The following is a 23,073-nucleotide window of genomic DNA, read 5'->3' as shown; positions in this document are numbered from 1 at the left end:
CTCATTGAAAGTTATTGTAATTTGGTTCAAATCAATGTGTATCAAATCTCTCAGTTTAGTTGACACTTTGGTATCTTTATTGCGTCACAGCGAAAGGTTTGTTTTTATTTTAGTTTGTATCTTTGAAAGACCCCATCGGATTTAGGCAGGGCTGTCGGATTTAGGACCACTCACGGTAAACTTTTGAGCTAGGAAAGTTGGAAATTTATTATAGTACATATATTTTGCTCAGTTTGAATAGCTCTTTATCATAGAATAGGGTTTTTTTTATTTTAAAGACCTCAGAAAAAGTTAATGGTGATTTTTTTAACATGAGAATTTTACCTGGAACCACAAAAAATTGCGAATCACGCAAAAACTGTGGGGTTTTCAATCTCGGTAAAAAAGAAACTGTCAAAGAAAGTGTGATGAAATTTGCGATATTCGCAAAATGTTAGCCCAATTCCTTATGAAATTACTTTACTTTTAATATTTTTTATTCAGATTTTTTGCTAAATTAATTTTTTTTAAATCAATCTGTTCTTATAAACTTTAATTTCTTGAAGTCGCTTGGAATAGATTTATGAAATATTTGAACAACCATTTAGGTCTTTACCAAGGCATTGTCTCTCCGTCTATCTTTATGACCTTCATGTGTACACCAAGCTAAGTACTTGCCTTTCATCGATGGAAGATAATTGGGGGTTGGGGTTTTTGTTTAAGAATGGCAAATTTAATGATACGTGGACTCCGTTACATCATTAAACTTACTACTTGATAAATTCGCTATTCTTTTGGTAACAGCATGAGAAAAATATACAATTTAATTTGCCTTCCCCTTGCTTTTTTTATGAACCCTCACCTCAATAGGGCATTGTTACTTTTGCTTTTTAAACAACAAAAAGTTAAATTTTACTAGAAAAAAAATTATATTTTGGATTGCGTTTCAAAAGCTCAATCTTGAGTATTTTTGCCGGTATACAGACATAAAAAAATGCTTAGAAAAATCTCTGAATAACCAACATGAATATTGAGAAATATTAATGGTTTTTTATTTTCAATAGATGAAATCTGAAAGTAAATCAAGACATAGAGATGATAAAAAGAAAAAGAAACGTCAGTATCGTTCAAAGAAGCATGCTCGAGATTCGAGTTCTGATCAAGACGAAGATGTAGATGTTGTAATGTCCAGTCAAAGCTCTGATGATTCCCCTGATGAGAGGTGAGTTGCAAACAATGTTTGGTTTACCTTATTGGAACTAATTTTCGCTGGAACTAATTTTCGCGGTCAAAAAAAAATATCTCAAAAATAGCATTTCGCGGGCTTTAATTTTCGCGGTTTTTTCCATTCTGGAATTTTCGCGGGTTTTAACTTTGGCGGTTTTGCCCTTTTTTGGACAAATTTCTTTCATTTTCCTAGGGATTTTTCAAATTTTCCGATAAAATTGGAAAAAATTGTATTTCGCGGGAATTAATTTTCGCGGTTTTTAACTCTCAAAATTTTTCGCGGGATCAAATTTTCGCGATTTTGACGAAAAACCGCGAAAACGCTAAAATTAAAACCCTTGAAAATTAGTTCCAATAAGGTAGGTTTTTGGTGCTTTGGAATTTTCAGCTGAGGCTTGTCCCCTCTTTTTCCCAGGTTTATTAAGTTCCACCTTTTGATCTCTAAATATATTCCAAAGGTTATAAAAAATGAAGAAGACAATAACATGAATCTGATAACATCGGAGAAGTTACTTTTTAATAGAAAAAATGGACGAAATATTTAATAATTTTTGAGAAAAAAACTTTTACAAATTACAGAATTCTCTAAGTCTCCCCTTAAATAATTCACCCCCCCCTCTTTTTGCCCAAGCCACCCATTTTATTTGAAATTTTCACAAACCCCCTCTTCTTTTAAATTCGGTAGAATTTTTCAAGGGGGCGTGCCCAATATGTCAGAAGTGTCAAATTTTGAGAATTTTCAAGCAAAATGAGGGGAACGTCAACTAAATTTGCTTTAAAGTTTCGAAAGTTAGGACTGTACCTATCATATTTTAGCCAGCTGTTCGTTAACATATTTCTGAGTGAATTTCGAAGACTTGAGTTCACCACTTTAGGCGTACAAAATTTCGCGAGTAGAAACTTATTTCGTGATATTCGAGACTTTTAGCCCTTTTTGCGAATATACAGTGATCAAAGTTCTATAGTGATTTTATTCTCTAGAATAATTCCATCAGAAAAAAATCTCATATTAAAACTGTGTTTATGGCATATCCTTGTATATACATAGTATGACGTTCATATATTTTTATTTTTCAACCTACTTTAGATAGATATGTATTTTCGCTGTATGATATGCGCTTTTTGAAGAACATTCTGAGTTGTTTTAATTAACAAACTTTAGTGCCTTTCTAGCCAATCTAGGGGGTAAAAAATCTGAAAATTTTCTGACCCTCGGCCCCAACCATGGTGGGGCCTGTGGGTGTCACTGTATACCAAAATATCTCTATCAATAAATTTTCCGTCTCACAGAAAAAAACTCCTTTTACAACTGAATAATTTACTTTGAAAATTTTTGAAAGTGTCATTTGCGAAAGCGAAAGTTGATGGTCGCAAAAATTCTTGACAAAATAGGAAATCTTTAAAACTGCTAACTTAAAATAAAATGTGATATTTATGGTACTTTTTAGCCTGTTCAAGCCTCGTTAGTCAAAAGAAAAAAGTTTCTTCAACCAAGGAATTATTATAGCCACTGGAAAAACAACTCGCTGATTTTTGCCAATTTCTCATGTACAAGCCTTGTCCGCAGTAATGACATTATTGTTCACCCTCCTTCCACCATTAAATGATTTTTCGTAGTATTTTTATTGTAGTTCCTCATCATGGAGCACTTATCTAATTCCCAAAAGAGACTTTAAGCTTTCCTCCGAGATTTAAACTCAGCTAGTTAATTGCAAATGATATGTCGTTATGACGTTTTATATCGCGATACATTCTATTTATAAGAAATTTAATATTGACACCAGAAATTTTTATGCTTCAACCTTAAAAAAACCACCGTGCCACCACGTGCCACCAAAAGATTTTCATACCACAGTGGAGCTATGAGACTCAAGTCTAACATATGTCAATCTCAGCTCTTATCGGAGAAATATTGGAAAGATATTCCCAATTCAAAATTTGTGTGTCATTATAAGCATTTTCTTTGATTTTACTCGTCTGATGATGTTTTTTACACACCAGATTTCATAAATGTATTCGCTTGGTATTTTAGCATTTATTTTCAAAATTTTAGCCAGCAAAAGTACGAATAGATAAAGTTAGAGAACATTTTAGAAAGAAGAGTATTAATCATTTTTCAAAATCAGAGTCCTTCGAGCCGCAATGACAGTTGTCCTTTGCGGACAAAGCATGTACATCGATTGTTTTTGGAAACAATGGAAAGACAATACTTCGCTCTCCACCGTTTCATTCGATGTTTATCCAGAGTCTCTATAATAAATCCATGCTTCAACCCAATTGAAGAAGAATTTGTGCCTCTAAGCCTTATTTTCGTGTGAAAATATTTTATGTCTTATATTTTTATGTCTTTAATCACGATTTTTTTATCTTGCGTAAGTCTTTGCTCGCGAGAACTTGTACGCCCAAAGTACTTTGTGATTTTTATGTCTGGTAAGTTTTTCAAAAAGGGATGGAAATCTAAATTAAATAATTTATTGTCATTACAGACCGAGATCAAAGAAGAACGGGCGTGGCCGATTGCCGGACGGTGATAGTTCACCTGAAGAGAAACAAAAGTCCTCTAGCAAGTCTAAACGGAAATCCCGTAAAGAATCTTTTTCCGAGAGCGAAGATGAAGAAGAAGATACAAGGAGAGGACGGCGTGCTGAGAAAAAGAAGAAAAAGTCACGAAAGACGAACCGTAAACGACGTCACGAATCGAGCGATAGCGAAGCGGAACAATCTGATGATTCATCCATTAGCCCGTCACCGCGCTCTAAAAAACGTGACCGCTCACCCGCTGCCCTCAAAGATAAAAAGAAGCTCAAGAGTCGAAGTCCGTCTCGTAAAAAACACATCGAGAGATCTGTCAGTCGTTCGCCTCCACGCAAATCGAAGAAATCAGCGAAAGTTCGAAGCGTATCCCCTGTTGAGAAGCGCAAGAAGAGCCGAAAAGAGAAGAGCGCGAGTCCTGTTGTCTTGCATAAGAAATCTAAACTGTTACGGGAAGAGAGTGAGAGCCCTCCACCTGTATCTAGTCGCAAAAAAAAGAAAGACGAATCACGTGACGTAAAACGAAGGAGAAGAGATTCGAACTCTCCTCCACGGAGACAACGAAAAGACAGTGAGGAGGAACGCATCGAGAAATTCCAAATCACCGAGAAGAAACTTTCAACAAAATCACCCTCCCCACCGCCTCCGCCGCCTAAAGTCAACATCAAAGTTGAACCGTTGAAACCAAAAATTAAATCACCACCCATTGAGAAAGCGCCCCTGCCGCCCAAAGATTCTGCGCCTCTTCCGACACTTCCTCCTAAACATCAAGAGCCACCTGCTCCTCCTAAACAACTACCAGCACTTTCGAAAGGTAAACCTCTCCCACCTAAAGAGACGCCCACTCTACCCATAGAGACGCCTACTCCACCCAAAGATACGCCCGAACCGCCCGCACCACAAAAAGAAGGACCGAAAGCACCAGCTCCACCTCCAGAACCAGACACAAAGCAAAGTCAAGAAGATGAGATCGAAAGATTGCTAGCCAAAGCGAAAGCGAAACGAGAAGAGCAGAGACAGAAAGAACGTGAAGTTGGCGCCCGATTAAAAGAGAGCATGAAGAAAGTGGATTCGGTTGATGAGAAAGAGAAAAAAACCTCAACAGAGATTGTTTTCAAGAAGAGCAAACGGAAAGAATCGGCGTCTTCTCTTTCCGCATCAAGCAATAAAGAGGAGAAAACTTCATCTTCGTCTAAAAGTTCTTCGTACCGTGAACATCAAAGTTCGTCTTCTTCGTCCTCGCGGAAATTCTCTTCTGATCACAGCAGCCGTGATAAAGACACGCGTGAGTCACGTGATAAAGACACGCGCGAGTCACGTGATAAAGACACGCGCGAGTCACGTGATAAAGACACGCGCGAGTTACGTGATAAAGACACGCGTGAGTCACGTGACCGTGGTAAAGACCGTGACTCTCGTGATTCTCGTGATCGGAGTCGAAAATTACACGAATCTTCTTCTTCTTCTTCTTCTTCTTCTTCCTTCTCTAAGAAACGTGACAGCGAGAAGAAAGATGATTCTAAGAGCAGATCGTCCGATACAAACTCGTCCAAGAAAGAATCAGCGTCCGCTAATATCCTTGATCCGGAAGAGGAAATGCGGAAACGGAAAGAACGCATTGAAGCTTGGCGGAACGCGCGGAAAGGTGGCGATGGAAAGAGCGCAACAACGGACGCAGCCGAACCGGAACCGCCAACGCCTAAAAAGAAAAGCTTAGGGAAATGGGATCAAAAACCGGTCGAGGAGGAGAAACCAAAACCGAAAGTGAAAGTGGTTGTAGCGACGAAGAAAAAGACGATTTGGAATTTAGAAGATGATGACGATGAACAAGCAGACAAGGTTAGTGCCAAATGGAAAGTTTTCTATACAGATGCCTCCTAATTTTGTCTGGATGAATGAGGCATGGTATGATTATGAAGATTTTCTTATTTTTGTTGGTGAAAAATGTTAATTTTGGTTTGAACGAAACTTTTCGTTAAATATTTTATGTTAGATTAGCCAGGCAGAATAGTAACGGGCTTTCGCAAGAAAAATGCCTACTGATGTAGACACATTCTAAATCTGCTGAACAGGATGATATGTTTTGAATTCTAAGTCTAATTTTAGCAAATTAGAACTATTTTTTTCTTTTTTGATGATTTTAAATAGTGATTGAAGAGTATTTATTTGAGATTGCTTTTCATCGAAAAACCTCTCTTTTCAGACCAAAACACAGAAGGGACGTAAACCACTTACATCAAGGATCACTGCCGAAAAGAAGAAATCTCCTGAAAAGCCGGCAGCCGAAGATGATGAGGAAATTGACCCTCTGGATGCCTTTATGATGACCATCGATAAAGAAGTCAACAAAAGCAAAGCTAAAGCTGTTATTAACCCTAATGCCGGGGGTAAGTTTTTTTCTCTCTCTTTCTCTCTCAGCAGATTTTGATTTTGATTTTGATTTTGACAAAATTTGGAATGTTAGGAAAATTGTTTAATCAGAATTTCATAAAGTTATATTTCAAAAATCACCATGTAAAATACTATAATTTGAATCATAATTTCATAAAGTTATATTTCAAAAATTACCATGTAAAATACTATAATTTGAATCAGAATTTCATAAAGTTATATTTCGAAAATCACCATGTAAAATACTATAATTTGAATCAGAATTTCATAAAGTTATATTTCGAAAATCACCATGTAAAATACTATAATTTGAATCAGAATTTCATAAAGTTATATTTCGAAAATCAACATGTAAAATCCTATAATTTGAATCACAATTTCAAAACATCGATGGATAGAACACCAGTCATTTAATGTTTCATGTTAAGACGATGTGCACGATTCGCTCTTCAAAGCGAAAAACGTTTACCTCACTGAGACACAGGCCTGCTTCACTTCATTAAGGGTGTTTTGCTAACGCCGATTGTAGGCTGGCTTTTTTAGTCCCCAAGCAAATTCAGACAAAATCCATGTGCCACTTCCCAAATTTTCAAAAATCTGTTAACTGTTTCAGAGTCCGATTTATATTTTGCAAAATTAGCTTTTTGGCCGATAAAATAAGAGTGCGAAAAGAGCAATTCGAAGCAATAAGACAAGGCTATAGTCGAGACCCTTACGTACGTTAAGCTACTTATTTCCTACAAAGGTTGAGCAGCCTAAAAACTGTAAAACGTGAAAACAAGTTCGATTCAAAAAAATATAAATTCAATCACAAATTTTAAGGCTTAATTTTTTTCTTGCTTGAGAAAGGTTGAAGGTTCGCCTCTAACCTTCGGCTTGAACTTGATAACTTGAACCCTTTTTCATCTCACCATCAGTGAAAACGGTGACCGTTGTATAGGTAGATATTATCCCAATTGTCATATTATCATATTACACCCATATTACTTTTTCATCATCTCTCACCATCAGTGAAAACGGTGACCGTTGTATAGGTAGATATTATCTCAATTGTCATATTATCATATTACACCCATATTACTTTTTCATCATCTCTCACCATCAGGGAAAACGGTGACCGTTGTATAGGTAAATATTATCCCAATTGTCATATTATCATATAACACCCATATTACTTTTTCACCATCATTTCACCATCAGGGAAAACGGTGACCGTTCTAAAGGTAGATATTATCCCAATTGTCATATTATCATATTACACCCATATTACTTTTTCATCATCTCTCACCATCAGGGAAAACGGTGACCGTTCTAAAGGTAGATATTATCCCAATTATCATATTATCATATTACACCCATATTACTTTTTCATCATCTCTCACCATCAGGGAAAACGGTGACCGTTGTATAGGTAAATATTATCCCAATTGTCATATTATCATATAACACCCATATTACTTTTTCACCATCATTTCACCATCAGGGAAAACGGTGACCGTTGTATAGGTAGATATTATCCCAATTGTCATATTATCATATAACACCCATATTACTTTTTCATCATCTCTCACCATCAGGGAAAACGGTGACCGTTGTATAGGTAGATATTATCCCAATTGTCATATTATCATATTACACCCATATTACTTTTTCATCATCTCTCACCATCAGGGAAAACGGTGACCGTTCTAAAGGTAGATATTATCCCAATTATCATATTATCATATTACACCCATATTACTTTTTCATCATCTCTCACCATCAGGGAAAACGGTGACCGTTGTATAGGTAGATATTATCCCAATTGTCATATTATCATATAACACCCATATTACTTTTTCACCATCATTTCACTATCAGGGAAAACGGTGACCGTTGTATAGGTAAATATTATCCCAATTGTCATATTATCATATTACACCCATATTACTTTTTCATCATCTCTCACCATCAGGGAAAACGGTGACCGTTGTAAAAACAGTTGTTAAGAAGGAGGAACCTGAGAAGTTGAACAAACCAGAAGTCATGGAACAAAATCAGGATGCATTGGAATATTCTTCCGAAGAAGAAACACCTGCTGACGTCACTGCTAGTGATTTCACTGAAGTCAAGGTAATTGCATGATATGCACCACTGCAATGACTTCACGAAATTATGCAACTTTTCTGTTCCACCCAATACGTCACTTTTTCTATTGTTTAAGTGACGTATTGAATGGAAATTTTTAAAAGTTCTCAGTAGACTCTCCAGTGGTGCATATCATGAATTTCATGATCTAATTTGATTAGACAATTTTTTTATACAGGCCTAGCCCAATTTTCTGCGCATGATTTTTGTTTCAATAACTTCCAGATCAGACGTTGTTGTTCCGTTCTGCTCCGAAACAAGTGTGAACGCCAAAATTCGAAACGTCAAAAAAGAAGACGTTACAAAGCAAAACAGATCGAAACGGTTTCGCTCCACTGTTTTCATCGGAACGGAACTGATCCGCTTTCTTGCTCCGGAGCGTTCCGAAACCAATACAGTATGAACACACCCGATCCGTAACGAAAATCATACCGGAGCGAAACGGAACAGTTTTCTGTGAATGATTTTTGTTTCAATAACTTTCAATAAAATGGCGATTGACCTTTAGCTATCTCGTCAGAATATCGACTGGAAGTGTACACCTCATACGCGTTTTTTGTTAGACTGTCTTACTCTGGGCTGAGCCTGGCTGAGGATGTGCTTTCTCACAATGTTCTTATAAACTTGGTTCTAATACAAAAACGTGTAAACGGTTTTGTTTCAATAACTCTAATGGAGGTCGACTTTTAACCATTTTGAATGAAATTGACAGTGTCATTGTCCCTTATGAGGGGTTTATCTAAAGAATCCTGCATTACTAAAAATAGACAAAAAGAACGACAAATTTCATAAAAAACGACATATTTCGCCGTACACAACCCCGACCGAAAGTGACTGTACCACTCCTACGGATTCATTCCCCTTCGTTTATCACGGGAATTAACTACACGTGGTCTAAAAGAACGACAAATTACGCATGCGTGTTACAATGCAGGATTCTTTAGAGGAACAGACTGTTATAGTGACAGCTTTTCTTCCCTTCATGTATTCTGTAAGAATTTGATTGATTGTTGTTCATTTAGCAAAAACAACGTAAAGAACTTACAGTCGATCACAGTAGAATTTATTACGCGGCTTTCCGGCGTAATTTTTACGTTGAAGTACCGGAACTGGCCCGTTTAACAGCGGACGAAGTTAAAATACACCGGGACTCCCTCGACATCCAAATCCGTGGAAAGAATGTTCCTAAACCAATCAGAACTTGGGCACAAGCGGGACTGAGCTCTAAGGTTAGTATTTAAATATTTCAACCCTTTAACTAAAATTTCTAACGCTCTATGTTTTTGTTTAACTATATTCCATTTATTTATCCGTCATGAATTTTGGGTATAAAAAGTATTAATTTGGAAATAAAGTTGACTCTCGTTAATTCGAGCTCCAACGGGAAATCTTATTTGTTTAAATAACATAGAGATTCGAATTATAGAGAATATTTTAAGTGAGTTTCTCCTTGACGAGGAACTAAGAATAAGTTCGAATTATAGAAAGATTCGAATTATAGAAAGTATTTTAAGTGAGTTTCTCTTTGACGAGGAACTAACAATAAGTTCGAATTATAGAAAGATTCGAATTATAGAAGTTCGAATAGGCGAGTCAACTGTAGTTGTGAAAAGCGACGGTTTTTAAAAAGATTTATTATTCGTCTGATGTGATTCTACTAGGTAATGACTGTTTTGAAGAAATGCAACTACGAAAAACCCACACACATTCAATCACAAGCTATTCCCGCCATTATGTCCGGTCGAGATATGATCGGGATTGCTAAAACTGGATCTGGAAAAACCTTGGCCTTCTTGCTACCAATGTTACGACACGTCCTCGATCAAGTAAGTCCTTTTCCTTTCCCTATGCTTGAAAATCTAAGATAAATCTTTTCATTTTTCTGTTAATAAAGTTCTTTTATTTCACTCTGGTGGAAAAGTTATAGGCCTCTCTAAGTGCTGAAAGAGTAAAATTGATTTTCCGTCAGAAGTGAAAATTACACTTTTAAAACTGCTTGAAATACCGTTTCCTAGATTCCCTGTTGATATCAGCTTATACCATATCGAATTTTCAAGCAAATTTTTCTTACTCATGGGCCCCGTCGAAAGGCAAGGGGTATTGTCCTGGTTGGTAAAATTATGTTCACATGTCCATAGTCCCTAATTCACCTCTATGGCATAGTCTAGCCCTTATGGTGCTTAGAAGGCGCAAAAAGTGAGAACATTTCTTCCGAAAGATTATGGCTAATGCTTACTCTCGTTGTTATTACAGCCACCTTTAGAAGAAGAAGATGGACCAATTGCTATCATAATGACACCAACACGTGAATTGGCTTTACAGATTTTCCGTGAAGGAAAGAAGTTCTGTAAACCGCTACAACTTTCGATTGCTTGTATATACGGTGGTAGTGGCATCAGTGAACAGATCGCTGAGTTGAAGAGAGGAGCAGAAATCATCGTCTGTACACCCGGTAATTATTTATACCCCCTTCTTCTTCGTCATCACCAAAGATATACGATTTTACGTCCGTTGCAAGGATAGTAATGGCTGTAAAATGCACAATCAAAAATAGAGTTTGTAATCGGTAATGTAGTTGAGACCAATAGTGAAAAAGTTGTGCAACTTAGGGTAAAAGGAGAATTTTTTTTCAGAGATCAAACTACATGATTTGGGCCCGGAACCCACTCGAATTTTTTGCCCATTTTTTTGGTCAATTTATGATGACCAAACTCGGTTAAACAAAAATTGGTCGTTCGCCAAATTTCATACTTTTAGCCAAATGTGCACAATGCCAACTAGACGATGTTATCGTCCGTTACAGTGATAATAAAGGCGGGAAAAATGGCGGTATGGCGTTATGGCGGTATACGGAAAAAAATCGGCGGGAGAGTTTCGAAGAAACGGACGATACCAATTTGGCGCATCTTCACTCAAACGATTTTGCCTGAATGACCTCTGAGAGAGGTCAGCGGGATTTCGAGATTTTCCGTTTGCGTTTTTTGTTCGAACTGAGTGCAAACAGTGCAAACAGCTAAACGTTTGAGAAAGATGGCTGATGAAATTTCACTCAGATTGTTTTTATGAGATTTATTTTCATGGTGGAGAACAATTATTTCTACTTTTATTAGTCTTTTTTATGCATGGATTTTTGTGTACAGTATATAAGTCTTTAGTGTGTCAGTAGGGATTAGATTCCTCAAGATTTGCTTTTGGAAAAATCTTTTTGAATTTGAACAACAACCTGACTGACTTTCCCCTCAAGATTCCATTTTAATCAGGTATGTTTTCCATTCTTTCCATTCCTTAAAATTTTCAGCTTGTGCTTTTATGTGGTTTATGAGCACGAGCAAGTAATTTTCACATATTCTCACTCTATTCTCAACTACTTTATACCTCAAACTACTTTTTGATTTTTGATTGAAAATACTTTCCTTCATGTATATTTTTTCATGTTTCTAATCTAGTATTTTATTTCCCCAAGTTTCTAGGAATAGAACCTTTTAGAACTGGTGTTACAAATTCTAATTCTTCTTATTTATTGAAGATTGCCACTTCAATGGACATGGACAGGCTTCTTTGAGATTTTTCTCGAAAAGTAAAAAGAAGGTGTTCTTAGGTTAGGTAGGGGCCACTGGGGTAGGGGCAATTAATTGAACCAGAACGTAGTTTATATTCAGTTAATTCCAGATGTAGGAGTACATGAAAAACAAAACGTTTAAAAGTCATCATAATTTTTTGGGAAATTCACGGTGTGAAAGGTTGAAATTTTTCATGAATTGCACCTATTCACTGCAAATTCATGATATGTGCCATTCCAAGGTCTTCTGACATTACATCACGTACCCAATAGGTGATTGGTTGTAAGTGACGTAAAATAAGTCAATACGTCACTTTCAACCAATCAGCTGTGGAAGACAATGGTGCATATCAAGAGTTAACCAAAAATGTTTTTGTGAAATCACCAAAACGGTTTTGGTAATAAGTTTCCCTACTGCTTATATACCTTTTTATAAAATTACGTGTTATTTTATGTAATTTGTGAAATTTGTGAAATTGAACCAGTAGAACGTGGTTGGAAAATTGTTCTTTACGTTATATGAAGAATAAAACCAGTCAAAACAATCAAAAATGGTACTGCCAAATGCAAGCTGTGAATACTCATGTTGCTACCCGTACATTGAACCTATTTATTTAATTTGTGAGAAATTTTTCTATATAAGTGACTAATTTGTTGTTTTCTACTTGTTGTGGTTAGGGTAAAATGTAAAAATTGTACTTACACATTCTCAAGCAATTGTTATTCCTTTACTATTCTATTACTCTCGGGTACCTAATAGCCGTCCCCCCCGCTAATTAATTTTTCGAAAATTTTCCACCCAGGACATTCTTATTCCAACCCCCCCCCCGCTTATTAATTTTTGGGAAAATGTTTTTGAAAGTTCCCTTTTTTGTCTTAATTCTGCTGTATTAGCCTCCTTTTCAAACATTTTCCACCCAGGACATTTTTATTCCCAACCCCCCCGCTTATTAGATTTTGAAATTTTTTCCAACCCCCCTGCTTATTCCAACCCCCCCCCCCCCCCCGGCTATTAGGAGTACAGGTCAAGACATTCAGCGACAAAATTTTTTAGCATAATCTTGGGTTGTGGGAATTAAAATATTTCATATATATAATTTTTTGACTTATATTTTTTTATAAATAACTTCAGATTGAATGAATATCTCAAACAAAATTTGGTGAATTGTGTGGCAAAGGAATGTCTATATCATGTAAAAAAATTCCAGAATTATGCCAATTTTAGCAATTTTTTAACAAGAAATTTGGCTGTTTGAAAAAAGAAACTTTCTGACTGTTGTCGCCCTTTGCTGAAAAAACAAGATTTTGTTTGGGGTATCTTTTGGGCATTTTTTATTTGCAAATTTCTTCCAGTCTGTACAGAGAGTTTACACACCAGATCTGAAGTCAATCTGAAGAGTGCTCTAGGATTTATGGTAATTTTAATGCTACATAACTTAATGTAAAATATGGCTTCGCAATAGCAGACAGTATAATGTTTATATAAAGAAGTTAGCAAAACAGAACTAAAACTAAAATTTTATCCTTATTTTTTAAAATTTATATAGGAAATCAGGAAAAAAACAAATTTTTAATTTAGAGATTACTTCAGGGATTTTAATTAGGGTGAGAATTTGTTCTGGCATTTTTTGGTTTAATTTCTCGAAACCCTGAAAAAGCTCAGTATTTACTCCAATCAGCCGATTAAAAGCAATTGAAAGGCCATTTGTAGAATATGTAGTATATATGATATGTCTGAGAAAATAAAATATTTTATCTTTTTTTAAATAATCATTTTTTCCAGCTAGGATTTGGATAAGACTTTCAAGTAGCATTGTATGGTAGCAATAACAGCATCTTGCTGTACCATGAACGTCTACAACTTCCACCTAAGGCCAGAATATAATTATCTTTAAATATAGAATATGGTGGAAAATATTGTAAACAAATTGTCTTCAATTGTCAAACTATCCTGTAAAGATTTTTTGTATCAGAATAAAACTCTTCTCTAGCTGCTTCAAATTGATACCATCTTCCAGACAAACAAAAATTAAAAACTTCAAAATGATTTCCTGTGGCTATAATTATACTTCTATACTACTGAACATGTCAAATATAAAAAATATAAAAGTTAAAGATTAGTAACTTGAGAATTTCTAACAAAACAAAAATAGGGAGTATTGAAAAGAAGGTAAAAAGCTGTTTTTATCAGAAGGGAAATGTGTAAAATGATACTAAATGTACAGCAAGTGTGGTGTATTTGAGTTAAATTACTGTAGTTAAAAAGAAGAAAAATGAAGGTTGGAAGTAAAAAATATTAACAACAAACCTGTTAGTCTTTGTGGTGATTATTTCTGAAGTCAAAGTATGTTAAACATGTGAAGCATGGCTCTTAAAATTTAAATACTTGTTGCAAATAAATTGCAAACTAACATTCTAAATTTGAGCTACAAAATAAACCCATAAAGAAAAGAATTTCATGCAAGAAATTCCTTCAGCCAGCAGTGTAGAACAGTAAAAGTTGATACTGCTGTGCGTTTTCGAATGTTTTGAAAATGGCCGAACCGAATCGTCAATAATACGCAAAGGCAAATCCACGGCTTTTTTCAGTTTTTTTGCTTTTGCGCCAAATTGGTATCGTCTACACTGTAAACATCTCCGCCACTGCTTACTCCACCCGAATTTATCACGCCTCTCCTAAACTATTCCCTTTTTAGTGATCTTGTGTAGACGATAGGATCGTCTAAATGCCAACTAATTTATGCACCATTGGCTCCTACTAATGGTAGTAGTTGGCGAGAAGAGTTGCTGCGTAAACTCGCTTTAAAAGAAAAACCTCTTAACGAATTTTGCTTCGGCTTGGATATTATTTCATTTCATAAATAGTGACGCAATCTTAGTCTACACAAAGTAAAACACAGAACAACAGTTCCATCTGGATAATGGCTTTTTACAAGCAATTCATTTTGAAAAATGGAAATGGACGGACTTTAAGAAAACTCGCTAGTGTTGGACGGTTAATATGATACATCATCCACTTTGTTTGCAGGGCGTATGATTGACATGTTGGCAGCGAATAACGGCAAAGTGACCAATTGTAGACGTTGCACATATCTGGTGATGGATGAAGCTGACAGAATGTTTGACATGGGTTTCGAACCACAGGTAACAATTGTTGCAACCATTCATCTGTACCAAACGTCGAATCTCAAAACAGTATTAGGAATTTTGCAAACACTAATTGCAGTGATTTTTTCTGTCATATGTCATTTCTTGATATTGGTTGATTTTACATTTTACCTTTTTTGGGTGATTTTATGGATACGACTAGTCCCTTAGGTTTTGAAATTACAAAATGTAAACTTAAACAGATATCCATAGAATTAGAAAAAATCAAACATAACACATTCTTTTATAACGATATTTCGACATGTTACTTGCCTTTTTCCATAGAATTAGAAATATGTTGAACGGTGAAAGAGAATGTGGCTATTAGAAAAATATGGAATAATAAATAGAAATTTCAAAATTGCATGTAATTGCTTGCTATTTTCCTTACTAATGCTACTTCCACTTCTTAAATTTTTAATGGGATATTATTCTTCACTCTGTTTATTTATGCTTTTCTTCCATCATGTCAGGTAATGCGCATCGTGGATAGTATACGGAAAGACCGACAAACTGTCCTCTTCTCCGCCACTTTCCCACGCCAAATGGAAGCCGTCGCTCGTAAAGTTCTTATCAAACCAGTCGAAATCCAAGTTGGAGGTCGGAGCATCGTCTGTTCGGACGTCGAACAACACGCCGTCGTTATAGACGCGGATAACCGTTTCTTTAAGTTGTTAGAGCTACTTGGTGTCTATCAAGAGCGTGGCAGTATTTTGGTTTTCGTCGAAAAGCAAGAAACGGCAGATTCCTTGTTCAAGGATTTGTTAAAGAAAGGCTATCCGTGTCTTTCCCTACACGGTGGCATGGATCAGTACGACCGTGACTCTACCATCGCCGACTTCAAGAACGGTGTTACCAAACTAATGGTATCCACGTCAGTTGCAGCTAGAGGCTTAGATGTAAAGAACTTGATTTTGGTTATTAATTACGATTGCCCGAATCACTACGAGGATTACGTGCATCGGTGCGGTCGTACGGGCCGCGCGGGTAATAAAGGGACCGCGTTTACGTTTTTGACGTACGAACAAGGCCGTAACGCGGGTGATATCATGAAAGCGTTTGAAGTGAGTAAAGTGGACGTGCCTGAAGACGTGAAAACCCTTTGGGAAGTTTTCAAAGCAGAGATGGAAGCACAGGGAAAGAAAATCAGAGCCAATTCTGGATTCTCTGGAAAAGGTTTCAAATTCAATGCTGAAGAGGACGCGCAAATCTCGGACGCTAAGAAAATGCAGAAATTCACCCTGGGTTTACAAGATTCGGATGACGAAGCCGAGGCGGCAGAAAACGCCATCGAAAAAATCGAAGCCGATCTTGATAAAGCTTTCTCTAATAAACCCAAAATCGCCCTGGCGCCCGAAGTCGCCGAACAACAGAAAGCGCAGAAGACTGCCACCGCTGATTCAAATGTTGATAAAGATAAATTGAAAGCCGCTGCGGACCGGGCGGCCATGTTGAATAAGAAACTTAACTCCGGACAGGTTATTGATCGGAACACGGCTGCTACCGCATCCATTTTACAAGGTCAAAAGATTACGAAATTACAGGGCGTTGGATTGGCGAAGCAGATGGCGGATAAGGTGAACGCCAAATTGAATTATAAACCTGTTGAGGCTGAACCGGCGGAACCGGTGGAAAGTGAGAAAAAGAAAGCGGTGCGTTATGAAGAAGAAATAGACATTAACGACTTCCCACAAACGGCAAGATGGCGTATCACATCTAAAGAAATTATCGAGCAAGTGAGGGAAGTCTCCGAAGCGGGTGTTACCGTACGTGGAATGTATATCCCGCCCAGCAAGAAGGGCGAAGACGAAAAACGCCTTCATTTGTATATTGAATCATTGAGTGAGCGAAGTATTCAAATTGCGAAAGCTGAAATTAAACGCTTACTAAAAGAGGAACTTATGAAGCACGAGTCTAGTTCGTATCGAGGAAATACTGGTCGATATAAAGTTGTCTGATTTTTATTATTTGGTTTTTTAGCAAGCATTTTGGTTGTTATGTTATTTTTATGTATAATGACTAGTCTAGGTTTTTATAATATCATTTTTAAGGTTTCATGAGTAAATAACAAATATTTTACGTTATAACGGTAGCTCTTAAGGTAAAAATTTTACTCTACGGTGAACGTACGAAACATCCACATAAGCACAGGGCCGGCGAATCAATTTTGAAAGTGGAGGGGCCAAATAGTGTCTAAGGAGGCGCCACCATGGTTGGTTGATTTTTTTTTTCTTAGCAAAGAAGTAGGGCTAGATTGGTGAACTAATCCTCGGAATGATAATTTAACTTTTGTTGTATTCTTGACCACTGTTCGTTACTAAGAAACACGCAAGTCAAAATCTGGCTTTTTTCAGGTGCTTTCGTAAATTTTTTGTCACATAGATTCACATGTGATACCAAATCTGCTTAACTTTCGATTTGTTTGCTTTTTAGATGGATCTATTTTCAAATACACCAAAAAATTATTCTTTAAGAACAATACTGAAGATGAGCCCATTGTTTCTTTTGTTCGCTAAACAAAGAAAATCTTATTGATAAAAACAAATAGTATGGAATTCAAAATGGTAGACTTGTTGCGACAACAGGAAAAGAAAGTTGTAAGGAGGTTGGAACGCTTTATCATAGTGTAAACAGCTTCTCAAATAACAAACAAACAATTTCTTACGAATGGACACTCATAAATATGATGATGCATGAAAAGATATCACTCATGGTTATATCTTTGTTGAGTGGAGAGTTTAACATATGAGAGGAAGGATCGATCAAAAATGAGATGCAAAATGAATTTTATGTTTTTGGTAACTTTCATTGTTGTTTCATTCAATAAGCATGGTAAGTCCGTTAAAGTTTTGATTATACACGTTTTTTTTAAGAACATAGGCTTCGATGGCCAAAATGTTAAGAACAAGTGAAAAACATTTTAAGGCTTTGCGGACTCTAGTGGGGTCGTTTAGCATAATTTACGGGAAAACAATAAGATCTAGCTGAAACTTTCTCCAGACCTTCTCTATAGGATGGTTATGCCTTAGGAAAAATTCCCCTAAAATCCCACTGGTGGAACATCCCTTTTTTGGGACATTTCTTTTTTCCCCAGGCAAAACCCTAAGGGCGAAATTTTTTCGCCCTTAGGATTTTGCCTAGGGAAAATAGAAATGACCCAAAATCATATAATTGGTTGTTTTTTCATTCAAAAAACATTATTAATAGCAATGCCCACCATCAAGCCATGTTTCAATTTTCAATAAAATTGATTTTTGAAGCTGGAACTACCGTATTTAAAAATCGCCGGAACAACCTATTTTCGCCGGAAAGACAGTATTTCAGTATGTCTCGAGCTGTACTTTATATATTTTTTATGAAATTCTGCACACTTTTTTTTATAAGAACATCCCAAATTTTTGAAGCCTTCGTTTGGATGTTCTTAACTTTTTGAGTTTTAAGCCTAAAAATGTTCCTAACATGTTCTTATTTTGACCATTTTGTGAGTAATTTTGTCCATTTTCCTAAGAAATTGGGTGTTTTTGAGTCCACAAAGCCTCAAAATGTCCTTAACTTGTTTTTAGCATTTTGGCCATTGAAGCCTTATGATCTTGAATAGTTTGTTCTTATAAAAAAACGTGTATTCTTATAAAAACACACATTTTCTTTACATTCTAGTTTGGTCGTTGAAAGTGAATGTCCATCCACGATTGGCATTTCCAGTCAATGGTTCATCCTTTGAAGTTTCATGTGAGGTTGACGGAAGCAAAGAACAGAAGCAACATGACATCAAATTTGTCAATACGAATAATCAAGAATACACAAATACATCTTCCAGATCCATCATTCGTGAAAAAATGCAAAGTAAATTACATGCTTTTTTTTATAAGTATAACGTTTATAAGCATATGAAGGCTAAGTTTTTGGTACCTAAACAATATTGCTCTATTTTGTCGGGGAGCAGAATCCAAAAATAGCATTTTTTTAACCCAAGAGAAGAATGGGGTTGTTATATATTGCTGGAACGGAAAGTTTTATGCTGATTATGGAAACCCAGGTCGTAAAAAGGCTTGAGTTTGCAATCCTCTGTGGTGTTTTTTCAATTTTACTTGTGTTAGAAAAATGCTGATTGTCAGCAAAGTAAAGGGTTTTAGAATTCCATTTTTTAAAGAATAGACGATATCAGCTTTCCGAATTCTCCCCGAATGATTACCCGCGATGCACTGCGCAAAAAAATTCACGGACGATATCGACTTTCCGTGAATTTTTTTGCGCAATGCATCATGGGTAATCATTCGGGGAGAATTCGGAAAGCTGATATCGTCTATTCTTTAAAAAATTTTTAACCAAATTTTAATTTATAAAGTATTCATTTGAGTTAGGCTCTACTAGGCTAAAGGATTTAAAAAATCAAAAATTGATCTCCTTCGTTAAGGTTTTTTGACCAAAACTCAGTCTTTTATTCGAAAAATATTTACAAAAGCAAAGGTTTTTATGAGTAAAATCACAAGTAAAAAAACCATTAAATGTTTTTAACTAAGAAATGTAGGTAAGAAAGTATAGCGTTTTCAGCGCTTTCAAGATTTTTTTATATTTATGTATTTAGAAATTTACCTTGGAATACAGATATTCAGTCGCAACTTACCATGATCGATCAGATTTATCCTAGTGACTGAATCAGGATCAAAATTCCATTCACTATATCAAGTGTGCACTGATTGAACAATGAGTAATTACAACATTGACAATATTTCTAAGTAGTACTAATTACTGCTATGAGGCAAATTTTGAAAATGAAAAATGAAAATGAATATTTCACATTACAACAAATATTTCAGAATCTTTAGAAACGTTAATAAATTGTTTATGTACCATTTTACTTTGAATTAAGCCCCCCGAATAAACGCCTTTCCTGAAATCCAAAAAATTCAATAAAGGTCTGGGCGTTTATATGAAGTGATCCGGGTAACACTGCAATAAATAACGATAATCAAAACTGATACTTATATACTTATGCTCTCTACTTCAGATGCTTTTGAGACGCGATCGAGGGTAGTTTGGAGTGAGATTGATACTACAAATGATGAGCATGGGAGCTGTGAAGTCGATGATACTCTCTACTCGTTCAATATTTTCGTCATCCCAAGTAAGTTCGAACTATCTTAACTTTTTTTGAAAAACAAACAGAAAAACTATGGCCAATTTTTATGTTTTTATTCTAGCTTCATGGGTTTTATATACCATTGTTTTGGTATTTTTATATAATTTCAAGTTTGCGATATCCTCTTTTCTACTTCACTGGGCTGAGCTCCATCAAAATCATCAGAAAGCAAAGTTCAGTTAGAAGTAGCTCTATCTACTTTAGGCGTACAAACTTTCGCGAGTAGAAACTTTCGTGAGGTCGAAGAATCGCGAAATCTACGACATTTACTTTCACGAATTTGACAAAAAAAAAAATTTCCGCCAGCATAAACTTTCGCGAATGAGGTAGATTTTTAGTCGAGAATTCAAGTTTTCGGTGCATAAAACCAGTGTTTTGATCACTCAAATGTATTCAAACCACAATTGATAGACTTTGGCATAATATCTATACTAAATTTTATCCTTGTTATCATCAAAGAGGAAAATTTGAGTAAATTTCCTTTTCAGATTTTTTTTCGCGAGCAGAAACTTTCGCGAATTACCCTCTCGAGAATTTTCAAAGACATTTACTCTCGCGAAAATCGCGAAAGTTTCTGCTCGCAAAAGTTTGTACGCCTGAAGTAGTCTACATTGTGTTCTACAAACTGATTTTATTTTTCAAACTTTAACAACAGAGGAAGGTAAACCTCGGATGTCAGTCAGTCCACGCAAACCAGTGCCTGGTGTTCAAGGCGGAGATATATCATTTGAATGCCATGCTGCTACTGACATATTTGAAAACATCAAAAACTTAACAATCTCCTGGAAGAAAGGAAATGCATCAAACATGGAAGACTTATCAGACAACCAAACAAAGATTGAGACACGTCAAGAGACTAGAGGCCGATCACTTCTCTTATCATCACGCTTAACCATACATGATTTACAAGTGGACAATGTTGGTTCGTATTTTTGTGTAGCTGATCTCCACGTTGCTACGAAACGAGGAAATAAAGTGAATTCAAGAAATATTTTTCATGAAGAAATAAAACTAATTAAAGGTATTATTCCTATGGCGCGTGGAAGCGCCAGTAAATACTATCTTGTTTGATTTTTTTTTTAATGAAAGTATCTCAGTTGAAGCAATGCGGAGGAGAGTGAAATTTGCCTCAGTTATCCAAAGAAACTAAAAAGGGGTGGGAGAAAGAAGCAACACAAAAATGCAGCGCAGGGTATCCTTACACAACAAATTGGCAGACCAGAAAGCAGGTCATGAGATAGACCATTTAAGATTATTAATGAAAGACAAGTTGCTGGTCATTGGTCTAAAATGGAGAGAAACTGCTAACTTTAGTCCTTGTGACCTACATTGATAGTTTTCTCGCTTTTCCGTGCAAGCATGTAACTAAACGCGTATGCGCATATGATAAAACTTGCTAGTAATCGAGACAATGTACTTTTTTCTTATAGTTGCATTTGAAATATGATAGTTTCTTTTTAAACAACATAAGCAGTTTGGTTTTAAACAAGATATCATTTATTGGCGCTTCCGCGCGCCATATATTTCAATGTTTACGCGCGCCATATATTTTAATGTTTATAAGTGAGAACCGTCTGATCCTTTGAAATTCTGCTTAACTTGCAAAAACGTTGGCTGCAGAAACCAAGAAATTCACTGACGGCCGGGGAAAATCCCAAATGAACATGTCTGTGATGAATTAACTGAAAGAATGAGTCATTTCTAGAGGAAGGTGTTTTGTCGTATCCCAAATAGGCTGGAAGGTCCGAGCAAGAAGGGAGGGGTGCAAATACTTTTTTATAAACGATAGTAATTTTATGAGACTTTTTGGCACTTTGAGCCTTAAGTTTTATTTTATCTTGTTTGTAGGGCAAGACAAGCATTTTAGGTTCAAGACCCTATTTTTGATACTTTTAATAACTATAATTTGGTTAAAATTCAGTCATTCCAGATTCAGTATTGTTCTTATTTTTAGCATTTTTTTGAGCCTCATTATTTAGATTTCTAGAGAGTTGAGATGAGAGTTCAACATTTTGAAAAAGTTAGTTGTACTTTTGTAAAATAGATTCTGTATTGGCGTTTTCTTCGTTTAGCACCTCGTATGCGAATTAATGTTTTGAAAATAAATTAGCATGTTTGGGGGTTTGATAGGAGCAAGGGTTTGGGTTTTTTTTTGTCAAATAGTTACTAGTTCGGAGCACTTATATGTCTAAATATCATTTTAAGAGTGGACCATGTAAATAAATCAGGATAAATCAAACATGTAAAAAGCAAAAGATTATGTGAACCAAAAATCACCGTTACGTTAAAGGTTTCATTTCAAAATTCTAGAAATATATCTAATCCGATGTCTCAAAATCCTTGATTTTCAACTAAATATTTCACTTCTACTTTCCTTGTTGTTACAGTTACGAGCAAGAAGAATGGAGGTGGGTCGAGCAACGCTCAAAGTAATGCACCAAGTTTCTACCTGTTTGTTTTGGTCCTCATCGTGAGGGTATTCTTACAGAGATAAATACTTATCATATTTTTTATAGACGATTTTTCATATTTTAATATATTTTTTGATTTTATAAATTTTGTAAATTTTACTTAATATACTTTTACTCTATAATATTTTACCATACAAAAATATAACTGAAAAGGACCATACGCAGCTACAGGTACAGATTATAGTTTGTAAATTCACTCACTGGTCGAGAATTTTATCTAACTTAAACTGCGCCAGGTCTGAATATTTACAGTGTTGATATTCCTTAGGAATAAAAAAAGTAAATGTTGAGCCTCTCTAAGATCTATGTTCGACGTTACTAGAAAAGGGAAGCAACGACACCCTTCCTAAGATTGCGTTTATACTAACTACGCGTTAAAAGAAAAACTCATTTTTTAAAGACTTTTTCACAGCCCCAGCATCAAAAATCGATAACTTTTAACTCAAACTTTTTCTTGAAAGGCTGTAGTATCTGATCTCTCAAATTAAAGAAATTGTTTT

General features: G+C 35.8%; 2 protein-coding genes across 2 annotated transcripts; both read left to right on the top strand.

The window, feature by feature from the left end:
- Positions 1-1,019: 1,019 nt before the first annotated feature.
- On the top strand, positions 1,020-17,054 carry LOC136822203 (probable ATP-dependent RNA helicase DDX46). The gene is made up of 9 exons (XM_067078446.1): positions 1,020-1,201; positions 3,693-5,577; positions 5,942-6,125; positions 8,084-8,241; positions 9,279-9,485; positions 9,918-10,082; positions 10,510-10,708; positions 14,844-14,959; positions 15,436-17,054. The coding sequence occupies exons 1-9, from the start codon at positions 1,044-1,046 to the stop codon at positions 16,918-16,920; spliced, it is 4,557 nt and encodes a 1,518-aa protein (XP_066934547.1). The 5' UTR covers positions 1,020-1,043; the 3' UTR covers positions 16,921-17,054.
- Positions 17,055-17,525: 471 nt separating this feature from the next.
- On the top strand, positions 17,526-22,731 carry LOC136822246 (uncharacterized). Its single transcript, XM_067078490.1, has 5 exons — positions 17,526-17,794; positions 18,620-18,805; positions 19,971-20,087; positions 20,758-21,123; positions 22,490-22,731. Exons 1-5 carry the CDS (start codon positions 17,731-17,733, stop codon positions 22,594-22,596), a joined length of 840 nt encoding a protein of 279 aa, XP_066934591.1. The 5' UTR covers positions 17,526-17,730; the 3' UTR covers positions 22,597-22,731.
- The last annotated feature ends 342 nt before the right edge of the window (positions 22,732-23,073 follow it).

This window comes from Clytia hemisphaerica, unplaced genomic scaffold (genome assembly GCF_902728285.1).
Source record: "Clytia hemisphaerica strain Z4C2 unplaced genomic scaffold, Clytia hemisphaerica genome assembly, whole genome shotgun sequence".
NCBI classification, from domain to species: Eukaryota; Metazoa; Cnidaria; class Hydrozoa; order Leptothecata; family Clytiidae; genus Clytia; species Clytia hemisphaerica.
The sequence above is the reverse complement of the archived record's forward strand: the minus strand, read 5'-3'. Positions and strand labels throughout refer to the sequence as shown.